At 54.5% G+C, this 17,932-nt stretch overlaps 4 protein-coding genes across 4 annotated transcripts; 2 read left to right on the top strand and 2 right to left on the bottom strand.

Annotated features, from left to right (window-relative positions):
* Positions 1-3,226: 3,226 nt before the first annotated feature.
* Positions 3,227-4,323, top strand: GMORB2_1867 (protein of unknown function (DUF3425); the record flags this gene model as incomplete). The annotated part of the gene is made up of 3 exons (XM_035463848.1): positions 3,227-3,275; positions 3,359-3,997; positions 4,070-4,323. The coding sequence occupies 3 exons, from the start codon at positions 3,227-3,229 to the stop codon at positions 4,321-4,323; spliced, it is 942 nt and encodes a 313-aa protein (XP_035320112.1).
* A 6,318-nt stretch (positions 4,324-10,641) lies between these two features.
* On the bottom strand, positions 10,642-11,581 carry GMORB2_1866 (fructose-bisphosphate aldolase, class II; the record flags this gene model as incomplete). The annotated part of the gene is made up of 2 exons (XM_035463847.1): positions 10,642-10,912; positions 10,986-11,581. 2 exons carry the CDS (start codon positions 11,579-11,581, stop codon positions 10,642-10,644), a joined length of 867 nt encoding a protein of 288 aa, XP_035320111.1.
* Positions 11,582-12,077: 496 nt separating this feature from the next.
* Positions 12,078-16,108, bottom strand: GMORB2_1865 (urea carboxylase; the record flags this gene model as incomplete). Its single annotated transcript, XM_035463846.1, has 6 exons — positions 12,078-13,295; positions 13,359-13,740; positions 13,808-14,741; positions 14,797-15,268; positions 15,328-15,844; positions 15,903-16,108. 6 exons carry the CDS (start codon positions 16,106-16,108, stop codon positions 12,078-12,080), a joined length of 3,729 nt encoding a protein of 1,242 aa, XP_035320110.1.
* A 546-nt stretch (positions 16,109-16,654) lies between these two features.
* On the top strand, positions 16,655-17,582 carry GMORB2_1864 (5-oxoprolinase (ATP-hydrolysing) subunit A; the record flags this gene model as incomplete). Its single annotated transcript, XM_035463845.1, has 3 exons — positions 16,655-16,723; positions 16,814-16,958; positions 17,029-17,582. 3 exons carry the CDS (start codon positions 16,655-16,657, stop codon positions 17,580-17,582), a joined length of 768 nt encoding a protein of 255 aa, XP_035320109.1.
* Between the last annotated feature and the right edge of the window lie 350 nt (positions 17,583-17,932).

Here is a 17,932-nt window from a genome sequence, read left to right as displayed (position 1 = left end):
CCCTCTCTTCTCTCGCTGACCGGCCACTGGCCGATGTTTCCTCTCAGCAAGGGCGTGGGGGCCTTCTGTCCCTTGTTTCCAATTACATCCACCAGCGTGGCCTCCTCATATGGTATCGAGAGGTGGAGAGCGATCGCGGCCCCTCTCCGGATTCCCCATCCCTGACCCAGGGTCTCTAACTTTTCTCTCCTCTGCACTTCGCAGCCTTGAGGAGGACCATGGTCGGAGGATCCGTCTAAGGGTTCGAAGCCGTTGTCGTTGCCGTCCTTGTCTGTTTTATGCTTACCTAGTTCTTCTCCTCCTCCTCCTCCTTCCTCTCTACTCATCTGCATCTGCTCTCTCGACCATGGTATATATACTCCCCTCTACGTCTGCTGTCGTAAAGTCGGGGGAGAATGCAATAAAGGAACGCCAAGATCCGAGGGGGGTTGCTGTACCGACTGGAGGGAACTGATAGTCTTAGTGGCCAGGAATCTGACATGTGTCACTTCTCTCCCAGCAGAAATCATCAACCTCCAGCCCATCTAATAGGAGTGGCACACGCTGATGGGAAGACTACGGCACGTAGCTCGCCAGCCTGCTGGTACACTGTCTGACTTGGAGGGTGCCCCCCCCCCCCCCCCCCCCCCTTGGCCTCCGCTCAGATACGCACCCCCTCTCTCGTCTCAAGCCACGCGGCAGCATTTCCATCTTGGTCGTCGGCCGGCGGCAGGAAAGCACGGCGTAGAGCTTATTGCCGTGGAAGAGGAACCGTGGCGTGCTTAAATCCTCGATGCCTTCGTGCCGATGCTCACGTCCCAAGGTATGAGTCGGTAGTTGGTCTGCATGCATAATGTATCATCCGTATGCCGTAGTTTGTGATGCGATGCAATGGCACATGCAACGACACCTGGCTGTTACTGCGTGCCCTCTGTCTACTTCCTTCGAATCCTCCGTATGCTGGAACGAAGGTCTAATACTCCGAATGCAGGCGCAACACGCTATACGCAGACGCTATACGCAGAGGGAGATAAGAGACAGAGACAAACTAATCGATGTCATATGACTAGCATAGGCAGACTGGATGGCGGCGGCGGGGGCAGGGACGTGTGACGGAAGGCGTGCAGCTGTCACGGATACGGGAAGCAATGCATTATTATTATGATTATTATCATCATCGTCATCATCATGATTATTACGATCATGGCCGACCGCATATTGCTTCTTGGCACAGAGAAATGGCATTCTTTACGAAATCACTTGCGCCACGAGAAACATGCGTAAGCTGAGCTATGGGGACGAAGAGGTTAAAAAAAGACAGATAGACGGGCAGCTGAAGAGAACGGGGTGTCCGCCCATACGAGTTGCTCACGTACGTGTTCGCTTCCCTCTCAACCAACAGCCACAGCATCGGCACACTCAAGTCCCGCCGCCCCCCCCCTCCTCTGGCCCTCCGGGCCGGCGGGGTCACGGATGGGTACTGTGCTGTTGGCTCCAAGCGGCCAGGCCGATGCGTAGGAAGGTGGAAGGAGAACCGGAGGGAGTAACGGAGCCAGGTGAGATAGTTCTGATGGGCAAGGCTGGACAGGGGAATGAGTATATCCGATCTCCGACAGGGGAATGAGCATATCCGGAGATCGGCTGCGTATGTGTGTGGTGTAGTGTAGTGTAGTGTAGTGTGTGTGTGTGTGTGAGTGCACCCTCCTCCTCTCTCCCCTGCTCACCCGTCCTCTTTACAACGCTTGTTCTCTCTCTCGCGCTCTCTCGCGCGCTCTCTCTCTCTCTATCTCTCCGCGCCTACGTGGCCCTCGTGGTATCGCTGCTCGCTGTAGGCAAAGTCAACACCTAACCGGTACGGGGATACCGGGGTCCAGCGTCGTGGTGGGATCGATGTGGGAAAGGACCCGTTAGCCGTTCTGGGAGGACGCCGCCGACGCCAGGGGACGCTGGTCCTAGCCGGACCAAACCTTCAAGCCACCTCCGGCATGTCACTGAACAACCGGGCTGGACCCTTGGCCAGATTGGCGGTAGAGGAAGAAGGGGAGGGGGGTTAAGTGAGGTCCTTGTAGGAGAGTGCGGGACAGATCGTACCATGGGTACGGAGGGCGTGTGAAGAGCTGTTGTGGCACAGCCTGGCTCCTCAAGTCCGGTGGGTGGTGGGTGTATGCATGCGCGTGCGTGCTCTCGGAGAGGGGGGGGGGGGGCGTGCGATGAAGTACGCTTTGGGAAAGGATGGGTCCAAGGGTCGGGACTAGCTGGTACGTACTATCCTGGTACTGCTACGTTCCTACGTCTACGTATTCTATACGGAGTCTGAGTATGAGTACGTACTCTTCCATGATGATGCACAGAGTTGCAGCTGCACTCGTATGACCCGTCGACGTATGAGGTACGTACCCCTCTCTCTCTCTCTCTCTCCTTACCCCCCCTCCCCCTTCTCGTCGTCGTCTCTCCTTACCCTCGCCCTCGCTCTCTGCTTAGTAGTGCAAGGTGCGAACGTGTGCAAGTTTCTCTCTAATCGTCTACGTATGGACTCACACATGCCAAAACCATGAGGAAATAGTTTGCGACCCACCCGCACCATCCGGCCGGTACGTACATGTATCCTCTGCTCTGTGAACTCGTACTCTGGTACTCCAGTACCCTCTCTCGTATACACACACACACACACACACGCACACACACACACACGCCATGGGGCTTTGCTTTTCCACGCAAGCTCAACTCTTTGCCTCTCTCTCTACTTCCTCTTCTCTTTCTCTTTTTCGGGGGTTTGTTTTTTTCTTCCCTCTGCCTGTATTATACATAACTCTCCGATCTAATATATAACTATCCACCCCCGTCCTCCCCCCTCGCCCCCCCCCCCTTCCCCGGCCAGGATCTTGTCCACCTCTGGAACTAAGATCTTTAATCCAACTCATATCGTCCATCTCATCATATACACTAGGGGATGTAAGAAAGGGTGTCACCAAAGAACGAACGAAACACGACAGTCGACGTATAAGACGACAACGCACCCACCACCCCACAACCGTCAATCTTTCCTCAAAAGGACCCCCCCCCCCCCGGCAGCTCCCCGGCTTCCTCCACCTCGCAACAGATCTTAGTTGCATATCAATATCAGCTTCAAGTTCAGATTTACGACCTCTTGGACGCAATCAGTCACATGTTTCCTACCATGGCGTCGTCTCCTGCACCCTCTACCGACAGCACGTCTTCAGTCAGATACCCTTCTCCTACCCACAACATGCAACGATCAAACTCGGTCGAGCAGAGCAAGTCGTCGAAGCGCAAGGGTAAAGTTCCACCCCCCGGCATGAACCCCTCCCCCTTCTCCGTCGCTCCCCAGCAACGCTCAGGACTGACTCCCCCCTTCCAGGTGCCCGCAGCGTCTCTACTCTGACGCCCGCTCAGCTTGCACGCAAGAGGGCCAACGACAGGGAGGCCCAGAGGGCCATCCGTGCCCGGACCAAGGAGCATATCGAGCGTCTCGAGGCCGAGATCGAGGACCTCCGCAGCGAGAGGGGCCGCGACTCGGCCGTCCAGGAGCTCCTGCGCCGCAACAACATGCTCGAGAAGGAGCTCAAGGGCCTCCGCGAGAGCATAGGCATGCCCTTCAACGCCAGCCCCGGCAGCACGACATCCTACTCGGCCCCCGGTCACCTCGCCAGCCCTCGCACGTCCCCCTACCCTCACGGCCCGGAGATGACGACGGCACCCCCCCCCGCCACCACCACCACCGCCGCCGCCGCCGCCGCCGCCACCAGCGCTCCGCTCGCCGACTACCCCTCCGGCTTTGTCTCGTTCGGCAACCCTGCGACGGTGGCCGAGGCCTGGCCGGTGGCCGCCATGCCCGGCCCCTCCAACGTGTCGAGTCCCTGCTCCTCCATCGCGGACGAGTACGGCGCCGGAGCCGGATACCTCCCCACCAGCGCCCCCAACCCGATAGTGGCCCCTCAAGTTCACCATGGCCTGAACGCTCACGAGGCCGTCAAGCTCGAGTACGGCGACGGCAACGGTGCGTGCCTCCTCCCTTTGACTGCCACCTCTTCCATCTAGACCGCGCGGGACTGACGATGAGAAGAACTAGATCACGGACTCCTCCGCTCCGACAGCCAGCACGGCGGTATCCGCAGCCACGCCACGACGCCTCCCACCAACACCGTCCCGAATCCGTTCATGCTTGCCGCTCAGCATCAGCAGCATCAGCAGCATCAGCAGCATCAGCAGCAGCAGCAGCAGCAGCAGCATCAGCAGCAGCAGCAGCAACTCCAGGAGGCCGTTCCTGGCTGGGGTCCCAGCCAGTCAATGTACTACGCTACTATGCAGCACCCCATCTACTAGAGCTGTCAACGACGCCTGCACTGACGAGTACCCGTCGTCTGGGCCGAGGGCATGATGCTACATGCTCCAAGGCTGGCCCGACCGGAGCCGGGCAGCATGATCCCTTGATTCTCAACAACGGCCGCACATACTTTTCCTCTTCTTCTTTTTTCTTACCATTCTTGCACATACCTTTCTCTCTCACTTAACGGGGTGTCTATTCTACGCTATGCGACTGGCCCACTACCCTCTTTCACCCCCTTCTCCTACACAAATTGAACCCCAATCGGAGACGCGACAACTCGTCTCGACGATAACTACTCTGGGAGTCTGCACTCCTGATTCTGACGTTTTCTTACCTGGATTCAAACCATCAACATTCAAACCAACTCATAGCCACAGGCCTATCTCTTTCTTTTCTGCTTCTTCCCATGTTCTTTCTTGCCCGTTTTTCATTGAATTTGGACCAGGAGGTGTTTTACGGGGTTCTGGACTTGGGATTTCTCATCTGGGATTGTCAATAGTACATTACGGTACTCTTGGTGTATCAACTATCATGTTTATTATGGCGAACGGGTGGCAGCGCTCTTTGGGACTCTTGGGAGGGTATCTGGAGTTTTTTTTTTCTTCTTTTTTTTATATTATCTTTTTTTTTCTGGTGGGGGTTGTTGGTTAGAAATTTCTTTGGTAGATTATGCATATTATTACAATGAGACACAGTTACATTCTCTTCATCTGACCTCTTGACCGTTGACTACTCCAACCTTGTCCTTGACAGCCTCTTCTCTACCTTGTACATGGACGAGTACCGTCTCTGTATCGCTTGATGACATCAAGCGCAGAAAGAAAGAAAAAAAAAGAAAAAAAAATGGAGATGAGAAGCACAGACAGGCAGACAATACAGGCTAGGAACGAGCTGACGGCAGCAAGTATCATCCGTCCAGGTATCGAATACAGGCCAACAGGGGATGGGCAGGAACGTCGAGGGTGTGCAGAGTGGTGGCATGCATGTGCAGGGGTCCTGAGGTCGTGGCAACGGGCGTCAGGTCCGTTCATGGTGAAGGGCCTCTCCTCCATCCGCTTCCCTGCTTCCTTTCTCTTCTCTTCCCCTTCACTTCCTTTCTGGCGTTAAGCAGCGGATATGCCGACGCATGGGGGGGGGGGGGGTTGGTTTCCTGATGGTACATGGGTCTCTGTCTTTTTCAGCTAGGTTCTAGGATCGTCCGGGTTCCATGGGTATGCATGTCTGATCTAGACAAGACCCGATCTTTTCCCTTCTCTTCCCTTCTCCTTCTCTCTCACCTGCATATCGAAGAATGACGCTCTCATTCGTCAGAGCCTGCGAAGCCGGACGAGAGGCAGAGCAACGATGCCGCTGAGCGTGTGAAGCCAGTCGCGCGTGTGAAGATTTTTCACCAACACGCATACACGCACACCTACTCGCAAAGTACGATTGAACATGGTAATAATACGCACCCCGGTTCTCTGCTTCATCATACACATCTATTACGCGCATAGTCAGTCTCGCAGAGTTTAGGCGGCAGAGGAGGAAAAGCCGAGAGCTGCCCGTTTGGGAAAGGAAAGGAAAGGAAAGGAAAAAAAAAAAAAGAAGCTTTACAGCTCGTCGTTGTCATCGTCGTCATCATGGTTGCCTACGCCATCGAGAGAAGAAAGAGATGCGATATAGTCAGGAGCAATACTGATCATACTGATCGTAAAAGAGGCGCGCCCGTTGGTCGTTGCGAGGCTCGGTTGAGAGAAACTCGCAATGTTCTGGTCTTGTGTGCAATGTACCCCCCGGTACGGCCTGCCATGTTCAGCATATCCATGACGGAATATCGATACGGTTTGCCTCTCCTACTTTACCAGATCCCCGCGTTGGGATATTTCTCCATGTTACGATAACCTTTCCCACCCACTCCCGCCCTCCCCACCCTCTCCCTCCGCATCTTCCATCCTACTCTCCATCGTACTCCAGTACGGGGAACCCCCCAAACGTCCATCTCAGACGACGCCGCACACTATGCTCGGCCGAGGGGAGGAGACCACGCGGATGAAGCAGGGAAGTCCGGTTCCAAGCCGCCGTCACGAGAGAGCGCAGAGCAGCCGGTGGCCAGGGATGAGCTTCGGATCTCCTCCATCGCAACGGGGAATGTGATGCACATCCTGTGCTTCCGATGACGGAGAGAGATGGAGGACGATAGCGTCGGTGGCTGTCACGTACGTGAACCCGACAACCACATCTGCTCGCGATGAGGCTCCGGACGGGCGATGAGCAGGCCCGGCCGCCACGCACAGCTCATCTCGGTAGGTTTACCAAACATGGCATCACTCCTAGCAATGGCTGCTCCCCGCACGTCTTACAAGGTAGTTGCCGTCGAACTTTCCTTTCGATCCCGCCACCTCGGTGGCTAGGTCCGATATCGAAGATTGACCTCTCCCATCTCACCTCTTTCGCCTTGGTGAATGTTCCTCGTGAAGTAGAGAAGAAGAAGAGGAATATATCAGAACAGAGAACCGGGGAAACCCCCCTCCCGTATTGGAGAGGACGGCGCCGCCGACGCCGGGCAATGTCTCGCCTTCTCCACAGAAAGCCATGGAGGGCCGTCGTACCTCTCCCGTCGGGATAATACTGCATTGATCACTTGCTGTGAAACGGACCCAAGTTTGTATTGTATCCCTTCTCTACTGTATATACTCTCTCTCTCTCTCTCTTACATGTATATATATATATATATATATATTGAAAGGAAATTTTTTTTTTCTGATGGGAAATTCCCTCATCAAAATGGACAGAGTGATGATAATACGAGTGTCTCCTTTTCTTTCTTTTTCTTTCTTTCTTCTTTCTTCTCTCTTTCTCAGTCTGTGCGTGCATATGGACAGTAGCCAACCAGGTCGCCAATGGTCAGGCAACCCATCAAACATGCCGAGGAGACATGACTTAGTACTCCGCCTACAGCTGATTGACTGGCCGTATCACCGCTTCCCGCGGAGAAACACGGATCGCGGGTTCATGATCTGAAGAAACCCGTCACGGAGGCGCGGGTAGCCTCTGCGACCGCCGGACTGGGATCGTCTACAACGTATAGGCAGATGTCGGTTGACTTGGTTCTTCTGCTTCCCGAAACACCCAATATCTTGATCGAGTTTGGGCAGCATCGTTACCAGAGACGCATGTGCAGTCAAAAACTCATGTTTCTTTTCTTTTCTTTTTTTCCATCTTCTTTTTTTCGGCACCGCTACAATCTACATCTACATCATATGCGCCCTTTGATGATGGCTAGAGGGAGGCTGCGCCTCGCTCATTCCAGGATCGAAGACATCCGTCCAACGGTAAGGACTGATTGGTTGTGAGATGCAAGAAAATACATAATTTGTATATAAATTGCGAATATATTTACAAAAGATCATGTCTGGACGGTTGACAGGGAGGCGACGGCTAAGCAGTCCTCATCTACGCTGCACTCTATGGTTCTGCACCTTCAGCTCTCTTCCGAGCTCTCCTGGCCTCGTTGTCGTCATCTGCCGAGTTTAATCGATCGAGGCTGAGGGAAAGAATGGATGAGAATAGGAGGTGCGGGAGAGAGGAAGATGGTGAAAAAAAAAAAAACTCTCAATGCAGTTGCGCGTCACCCTCTTCCCTGAGGGTGAGGGTGTGACGAGATGAGGACGGCTCATCGCTTTCTTCCGTCGACACCCCTCCCCCCCCCTCCCCCCCCCTCTTCTTCACTCGGTCGGTTTACCGACCGACTGGTAAGGGAGGTGTGTATGGAGGCCGAGAAGGGGGGGGGAGGGACCGTAGTGTTCGTTCCTCTCTACATCTCCGAGGCGGGATGTCACAGCGCCTCTTCTTCATCTTCTTCTCTGACTGTCCATGCTCCGATTGGCAACGTGCCCGTGCTATGCGCTCTAGATCGAGGATTGATTCATCTCATCCTTCTTCTCCTCGTCTCTCCGCCCATGTCATCTCTCGGGTCATCAATCTATCAATCCCTCGGGTCGCCAGTAACTTCTCGAGAAGATTCCGGCAACCCTCTTTTCTTTCTTGCGCGTACACCGCAACGCATCACACCATGTGCTCGAGTACATGGGAGCTCAGACCCCCCCCCAATCTTCTTCACCGACAACCACCGACCTACATGTACTATCATCTGCTGGCCACTGACGTGGGAGGCGAGGGGGGAAGGTCATCGGTACGGCCAAGCGTATGCGTACTTCTCCGTAATACACCTACCATTCTTATTACTTATTATTATTATTATCCCATGGCTATTATATATCATTATACGGATAGACTTGTATTATCAACACACACACGTGGATGTGTACGCGTAGGTACGAACGATGAGCAACTAGCATCGTCTACATGTACCCCAGGCAGCATTCAACCCATGTTTATTGGTATTGATAATATGACTTTAACAGATCCCGTCATCAGTCATCAGCGGACTCGGCAGAGCGAGCGGTCTGCATATGAGGCAATTGAGTTTTTTCTTTTCTTTTCTTCTCTCTCCCCCCCCCTCTTCCTTTCCCTTTCTTTCTTTTTCCATCGCTTGTCTTATCCTTGATTTTTCCTCTCTCTCTCTCTTTTTTTTTTTTTTTCGTATTATCCATAACTGACCCAAGTACAATGTACAGAGTACATTGAGCAAAGATCATGGTCGGTGCGATCGGAAAAGTCCGTTTCGGAGGGGACGAACAACTTAGCAGTTTACCAGTCTCTTCCTACATGTACCAATACCGGTTATATCAACCCAATGGCCCCGAATAAGACGCCGAGAAAATCCCAGTCTTTTTCTCAGTGTCTTTTCATTATTCGCAGAAGCCCCTTTCGTATTACATACATGTATGTAATCTGTATGCCTATCAGCTACCATATATTATAAATATATAAATATACATATAATATGAATATACATATAATATGAATATACATATAATATAAATATAAACATAATATAAATATAAACATAATATAAATATAATATATATATATATATACATATATACATTTTTCGGATTTAGCCCGTCATATTCTCCAGCCTCCTTGTGCGCGCGGCCTCCCCCGCTTACGATGCTTCCTGCGTTTCCGGCCAATGTCGATTCAATCTCGGTCTTCTTCTTTTCTCTTCTTTTGCTTTTTTTTACTAATCATTGCTTCGCCACGCGTTGATTAGAGAGCCCTGGTGAGTCAGCCATTGAACTCTGGTTGATAATAATACCCCGAGTGGCCACTGGTACTGGTACGGCCGAGGTCCCGCATCCAATTCCTCCGACCGGACAGGTGACGGCTTGCACCGATGGTGAGACGGTCGGAGGAATTGGATGCGGGACCTCCGTAGTTGACAGCTCCGGAGGCGGGATAACCGCCGAACTGCATCGAGTCGGTCTAGTTCACAGCGCACCACAGCCCCGTCACCAGCTGATGGACCGATACCGTAGGTGAAGATGCTAGTAGATCTATTGTTATATTGTTATATATTATCCATCCAGCGACGCTACTCTGGACTCGAATCCATCCATCCCCATCCAACCCGCCTCCCCCCCCCGTAGTATCCGTGCTGATATCCGATCCGGCGTCTGGTCAGGCGCGATCAGCTCCCCTTCAGCTAGCTGCGTCTTTCAGTATCACTGTTGACAGGAGCCAATATTGTTGTAATAGTAGACGAGGTAGAGGCCCATCACTTGGCCGGTGGATTATATTGCATCTGTACTCTCTCAGTCACATTGTCTTCGTCATTCCCGTCTCCGTCATTGCCGTCGTCGTCGTCGTCGTCGTCGACGTCGACGTCAATGTCGACGAGCTGGTCGGCAAGCAAACTCTGGCCGGTCAAGCCGCTGACTGAGCAGCTAGCAACTCCCTCTGGCTGGCATTCTCTTTCACACATATCGAGCTTTTCAGTCCGAGGGCATCTCTCTGGAACGCGGGGCCCCGATAATGCGCATCGACTTTTCCACCAATGCATCTTCGGTCGTGATACAGATCCTGACGCATGAAGCTCTGGACGGCGCCTCGTATGCGGGGCCGTAGGCCATCCGATCACACGGCTGACCAGGACTGGATGCCGAACTTGGGCATTCGTGCGCCGCACGCACGTCCTCCCCGAGCGCCGGGACCGCTGGCGTCGTGCCCGCTGGCTTCTCACTCTCCACTCGATTCTCGACCTCTCGGCCCGATGCGTGTATGATGCGGCGCGTCTCGGTGTGCGGGACCGAGAAGAAGGCAGATTGGTGTAGATGCTCATAGGATGAACTTCTCTCTCGTGTCACGAACCACAGAGGTGCCATCCATCACGTCAGAGTCGGAAGAGAAGAAGAGAGGAGAATCACCCTCCATCATGCCTTCCCCGTCGACCCCGAAACGTCCATCTGCCGCTCGGTCAACTTGCGAGCCTGGATGACACCCTCCTCCATGAGAGCTGTGAGGCTCGTCTTTGCCGCATTCTCCCTGAGATGAGTCAAGTAGTCGTCCAGCACGAGCTTGTTGACGTTTACCTTGGACACGCCAGAGGCAATGCACCGCCTCATCACGTCTTCCGGGAACCCGTTTGTGCCGTGAAGCACGATCCGGACCCTCCCGTCCACCTTTTTCCGGATCATGTCGATGCTAGAGAGAGTCAGCCGCGCTTCGACGCCGATCGCATAAGCACCCCCAGGTAACGTTGGGAGCCGTCACTTACCGATCCCAGTCGAGCACCGGTCCTCTCGCTCCGTACTCGCCGTGTACGTTCCCAAAGGCTGGCGCGAGGAAGTCGATGCCCGTGGCGATGAAATCCTCGACCTGCTCCCCCGTCGTCAGCGCACCCTCGAGATCTGCCGTGCTGGCGATACCGTCCTCTCCACCCTCTATACGCCCGGGCTCGGCCTCGGTGGCGATGCCTCGGTCGTGGCAGTAGGCCACCAGCGCCTTCGTCCTGGCCAGGTTCTCCTCCATGTCGTAGTGGCTCATGTCGACCATGATGCTGTCGAACGGCAGCTCATCTGCTGCGTGGCGGATCATGGCCTCGTCCTGCGCATGGTCCAGGTGGATGGCCACCGGGACCGTCGAGGTCCGCGCAGCGTGCGCCGCAGCGTGGACGAGGACACCGTTGGAGAACGTGACGGCCCAGGGAAAGACCTGGATGATGACAGGACTGCGCTTGGCTTCGGCGGCTTGGATGAAGGCCAGGATGTGCTCCAAGTTGTAGGCAACCGGGGCCTGCACGCCATAGCCCTTTTCCTCGGCCTCCTTCAGGATCTGGTACGTCTTGTTCTTGGTGGGATCCCAGGGCGCCATCTTCATTGACTTCCGAGGGGGTTGTGTTGCGGTGTACTAGGTCGGTATCTGATGCGCGGTTGAAGGTTGGAGATGAAGCCGAATCTCCTGCATCATCCGTGGGTTTGCGTCGATGACCTCGACCGATGCATCGGATTCCCGTCTGGAAGTATGCATCCATCGAAATCCCCCGCAACTGAACCCCCTCCCACTGCTGCGTCTCGAGCCAATCAACAGTGGGACCGGGAGTCAGTCATATTATCACAAAAGGATAAGATCCCCGCTCTGTCCAGTACCGGGGGTTTTGACTGAAACCCGCCGTATCTACTCCGTTCCTTTGCTTCGGCATGGTCTGTTTTAATCACGACGAGGACTGTTAGATATCCGACTTGATATCTAGGGATGTTACCCGTGTTTCTTTCTCGACAATCAATGTATTCTTCATCTCAGAATTGCTACAAGAGACGCGGCTGCAAGCATGTACTATATCCCGTACCAGCGCTTCCCAACTCGGTTCCTAACTCGGTTGAGCCAATACTAGAATCGTGTCGCCATTGTTGACAATCTTTCCAGGTTTCTTGTGGATGGCCTTCACCCGGAAACCCCCCGACCCTCGGGGTGCGGGGACGTTGACTTCCATCTTCATCGCCTCGAGAATGGCAATGACCTGGCCTTCCTCTATCTCGTCCCCTGGAGATACTTCCAGCCTCCACAAGTTGGCAGTCATCGGAGACGTGATCAGAATGCTCGTGCCGTCGTCATCCGTCGCATCGTCGTCATCTTGGGAAGGGGGGTCCTCCTCCACGGATGTCTCAGCCACCCATTCGGCATACAGCTGCTTTTCCACTTGATCCTGCGCAGCCATATCCCTGAGCTGTCGGTCTTTGTAGCTGATGACGTCAGGGTCTGTCTGGGACTTCTGGAATATCTCATATGCTTTCCCGAGATCGAATGTCGACGGTGAGATGTCCCACTGATGCTTGCCCGCGGAGAAGTCCAACATGATGGCGTCGTATTCGTCTACGCTGACCTCGTGGAACTTGACCCTGTCAAACGCTTCAAACAGCCAGGGCCGTTCCTGCGTGAAACCCGGCTTCGTCCCGTAGGGGTCCCACAGCTCCAGGGTTCGAGCGGCCATCATGTACCCGCCTGGCTGTTCACACGGATATGCCGCCAGGATCGTGCCTCCGAGGCCAAGTGTCCCCCCCGGCGTCGACACGCGGGTGGGGTTGTACTTGGGACAGAGGAGCTTCTTGGGGCTCAGGGGAAACAGCATAGGCGCGCCGCAGAGAAAGCCGACCGCAGCGACCAGGTACTCGGTCTTGGTGAGCATCTCGAAAGCATCGCGCTTGGAGGCCAGGCCGTTGCACTTGCGGATGAAGTCCAGATTGTCTGGGAGGTATGCCGCCTTGCTCCTGGTAGTGGCAATGTACTTTCGGATGCATTCCTGGACTGCCGGGTGGTCCATGACAAGGGGCAGTCGGATCTCGCGACAGGGTATAGAGATATCCAGCCTGGTCTCAACGCTGCCTTCGATCCCGTCAACCAGCTTCAGAAGGCTGCCCTGCGTAATCTCCAGAGGGTCGTATTCGATCATGACAGACCCGACATGGGGGGTCAGAAGAGTCAACTTGGGTTCGGAGCGCAGCCTGTCCAGGAAGAGACGGATCCTGGCCAATATGGCTACGTCGGTGACTTGCTCGCCAAACTCGATCAAGAGATACCTGTCGCCTCCCTGAGATGTTCGTCAGAGGAGCTGGTTCCGACACTGTTGATCCATGTATATAGAGATTCTTACCTGTCGGTACGTGACCTTTGGCCTGGGTGGAGTACCCGCAGACGCCTCGACCACTTTGATGATGGCACTGTTAGGCTCGATCGGACAACGAGGTTCCTCAAACCGCGGAAAGCCCTCATCCTCCTTGGTGATGTGATCTCGAATGGCCAGCTCCACTGTCTCGAAATACACGGAGTTGTGGAGTATCTGTTGGATGGAAGAGCTGAGCGATACCGGCGTCATGCAGAAGTCTTCGCCCGGTTTCAGCTGTCCTAGCTTCCAGAGATCGGCGGAGATGACTGTTGACGAGCATATGAGGCCGCCGAAATTGGGACTGTCCGCGGAGAAGATGCAGGGCGAATCGCCTCCCCAATTCACACCTCCTGGTGATGGATAGCCGTAGCTACGACATGTAGTCAGCCTCAGTAGCTCAGACGCCTGGAGTAAAATCGAGCGACCGTCGAACTTACTCGAGGTAGTTTGAGGGATGCGAACCACCCTCGCCGCCATCGGTTCGTGCCCACTGCGGTGCCGGACCGACCATGCGGACTCCGGTTCTGCTCGAGTTGTATCCCACTTTCCACATGGTATTGTATAGCATTTCCCTATCCGCATCAGTCATGATGTCCTGCGAGTCGTGGGGGCCTTGCATGACATAGATCTCCTTGATATCTGTATCGGGTATCAGCGAGGACGGCAGAGTGTACTCCGGAGCTTGGGTAATTGCGTCCGAGTCCAGCTGTAGAAAGTCTCCCTTGCAGAGCGTCCTGCCTTGACAGCCGCCGAATTTCAGGCTAGGTACGGTCGCCTTGGATCCCATGACGATGGGAATTTCGGGAAACCCTCCTCTGACGGCTAGGTAGATGCGACAGCCAGGACCGTCGACGGCGCCGATATTCAGCGTCTGCCCCGGTTTGACGGTGAGGGTAGACCACATCGGCTTCTCGACCCCATCGATCGTAACCCGCGCATGGGCGCCGCAGACCGACACCACTGCACCGGTCGTGAACAGGAGTTCTGGCCCGATCAGCGTGATTTCGATCAGTTCCGTCCCCGACGGGTTACCTGCCAGAAGGTTGGCGACGCGGGCAGATTTACTGTCCATAGGCCCGCCCTTGGGTATGCCATGGCCGATGGTAGGACGTGCGGGGAAGTCTTGCACGGTGGAATAAGATCCTGCGTTGATGACATCGATGCCGCACGGGTGGTAGACAAAGGAGGTGTCGAGGAAATTAGTCAACGTCACACCCTTCGCGAAAGAGTCCGAGTCCATCACGGCGCGTACAAAGTCGAGATTCGTCGCCGGGCCTCTCAGTGCGATATCCTGTGAACACGTGCTGATGAACTTTGCGATGGCCTGATCCCTCGTTCCCGAGTGCACCATGACTTTCGCAAGGAGGGGATCTGGAGCGATATCTATTAGCTGACATGGCAGGATTGAAAGGATATGATGAATTACCATAGTGTAGGCCGACATGTTGGCCAGACTGGATCCAGGTGTCGATCCTGACGCCATCCTGTTCTGGCCAGCGCACTTCCTGCATGATACCGGGGCTCGGTGCAAAGCCCCGGTACGGGCTCTCTGCATAAATGCGAGCCTCAATCGCCGCACCATCGGGGCCGGTCCGTTGTAGACCTTGCAGATCGGAAGATAAGATGCCGCCGTGACCGGCCCGTTCGAGGTCAGCTTGCCGCAGCATGAGGATAACAAGGTCGACTCCGTAGCACAGCTCGGTGATTCCGTGCTCAACTTGCAGTCTGGTGTTCATCTCGAGGAAGAAGAAGTCGCCCGTCTCGTCATCCACGAGAAACTCTACCGTCCCTGCAGACTTGTAGTTGAGCGCTGATGCGTACTTGGTGGCACATGTCGTAAGCTTCTCTCTGAGTCCCGGTCGCATTTCGACGAATGGGCTGGGGCACTCCTCAATGACCTGAATGGCAGATTAGCACTCCAACTACCGCAAGCTTGTGCCATGCACCGAGTAGGTACCTTTTGGTGGCGGCGTTGAATGCTGCATTCCCTCTCGCCAAGGTGAATCACGTCGGTGCCGTTGCCAAAGACTTGCACCTCAATGTGATGGCTCTTGGGGTAATACTTCTCGAGTAGGATGCCGGCATTTCTGAAGAGCTTCTCACCACGGTTGCGCACCATCCCAAAAGCTGCACGTAGGTCCTCGTCTGAGTGACAGACCTGAAGACCCATGCCGCCTCCTCCGCCGGTCGCCTTGAGCATTACCGGATAAGTCAATCTGTCGGCTTCGGCCAGGGCATCGTCTTCCGAGACAAGGAGGCCAGTTCCCGGAACTACGGGGACCTGCACTGACGTGGCAACCTCCCTGGCTCGGTGCTTCAGACCCATCTCCGTGATGGACTCGGAAGAAGGGCCGACGAAGACCATTCCGGCGTCGGTCACCCGAGATGCAAAGTCTACATTCTCGCTGAGGAAGCCGTATCCCGGGATGACAGCATCGATTGAGAGCTGCCTACATTTGTCGAGAATATCGTTCCTGTGCAGTTGTCAGAGTCCGCAACAGGGTGTTGGTATAGTAGTGGTACGATACTTACACGTCAAGATATCCCGGTGTTCCGTCACCCTGCAACAACACCGATTCGTCGGCAGAGGTGACATGAAGAGAAGACGCGTCCGACGCAGTATAGATAGCCACACTGGTCACACCCAAGGCTCGACAAGCGTTGATGCATCTGACAGCAATCTCGCCGCGGTTGGCAATCAGTACACGCCTGATGGCCTGTAGCTGAGGGTGCCCCATGTTTCTTGAAGGAGCCCGGTAGCTGTCGTTCTGTTCCCTTTTACGTTTTCCGGTTTTTGAATGCTGTGGTTGTATCATTCACCGTCGACTGTAAAATAAGTCAACTCTAAACCACGGACAAAGACGGAGATCCGCGAGGTTGTCTACGGAAGGACGCGGGTGACATGAAACGTCTCCCATGGCAGAGGGATAGATGAAGCTACCTCTCTTATCATTGGTAACCGAACCCTCCCTCCAACCGCTGATCACCGAGCCAGAATGGAAAAATTACCCGTTCGGTTGCACGTTCTTCGCACTGACATAGATGATGGAGTCTGGCGTTATCATCAGATCAACTCCTCTCCACTCCCCCCCCCCCCCCGCAACACTAGCGTCCGGTAGACCGAAGTGCACTGCCGCACTAGATAAGAGGGTGGCATGAACTTGGCATTTTACAACGTTCGGTCCGCAACTAGAGCACTCTCTTCTGCTCAATCGGGCTATCCCCTGGAGTCCGCTCATCCGACGAAAGAGAAGGAGGTTCTTGCCAGCGAGCGCCCTTTCAGCATGGACCAGCATGTCAAGAAAGTAGGCATCAATTGCGACATGGGAGAGGGGTTCGGAAAATGGAAGATGGTGAGTACCGATATTATCTAATGTCGCCTCATGACGTAGTTGCAACGTCAAACCCAGCTGAACTGTTCTCGTCTTCTTTTCTCTTTGCAGGGAGCAGATGATGAGCTCATCAAGATTGTGGACTATGCCAATATCGCGTGCGGCTTCCACGCGGGGGATCCCACCATGATGCTGAAGACCATCCGACTAGCCAAGGAGCATGGCGTCAAGATCGGTGCCCATCCGGGACTCCAAGGTGAGTGGCGGCCGTCTTTCAATACGGAGACGCAACGCGCCTGTCGGTGTCAGAGGCTCACCCGAAGCAGACCTCTTCGGCTTCGGTCGTCGGAAGATAGAAGTCGACCCAGAGGACATGTACGCCATGGTCCTGTACCAGGTGGGCGCCCTCAAGGCCATGCTAGATGCCGAGGGGGTTCCTCTGAACCACATCAAGCCTCACGGGGAACTATTCTTCTACATGCAGCGTGACCTGGTCATCATGGACGCCGTGCTCCGAGCTTGCGCTGTCTTCGGCGTGCCGGTGTTCGGGTCCAAAGGTACCGAGTCTCAGGGCGCCATGTGTGCCAAGTATGGGTTGGTCTTTGTGGAGGAGGCGTACGTGGATCTGCAGTATGACAAGCACAGGAAGCTCCTACCGGCCAGGGAGAGCAAGCTCGCGACGGTGGAGGACGTCTATCAGCGGACCATGTCGATCGGGCTCGAGGATTCGGTGACGGACAACGAGGGCAACGTGTTCACGATCGGGTTCGATGGTCAGCCATTTCTGTTTTGCATTCATTCGGATATGCCTACGGCTCTGGAAAATGCCAAGGCTTGTCGAAGGGGGATTGACGAGATCAATCAGAAACGAGGTTGGTAAGAGTAGAATCGAATGTTGACCACCATGAATAGACAAAAAAGAAGAAATGTTCATCAGTCACGCCATCTGTGACGCTTGATTGTTTATCCTGGCTCCTTCCGTAACATTCAACTCCCTCCAGTTAGCATGTTTCGCATGTTGATGTTGAAAGGGAAAGAGGGCCGTCTGAGGCAGGAGCGTGTTGACAAACTGACCGGACCCCCCTGTATTTTTAACCACCTGGCACTTGACCCACTCCTCCTCCCCTAATGGTAAGATGAACCATTAATAATACTAGAGGAATCTTGAGAAATTATCATCACCTTTAAAATGGCTCCTTTCCTCCCCTTCTTATCGGAATCTTTTTTTTT

The sequence above is a fragment of the Geosmithia morbida genome, assembly GCF_012550715.1.
Source record: "Geosmithia morbida isolate 1262 chromosome Unknown scaffold_11, whole genome shotgun sequence".
Classification (NCBI taxonomy): Eukaryota; Fungi; Ascomycota; class Sordariomycetes; order Hypocreales; family Bionectriaceae; genus Geosmithia; species Geosmithia morbida.
Note: the sequence above shows the minus strand (reverse complement) of the source record. Positions and strands in the feature narration are given on the sequence as shown.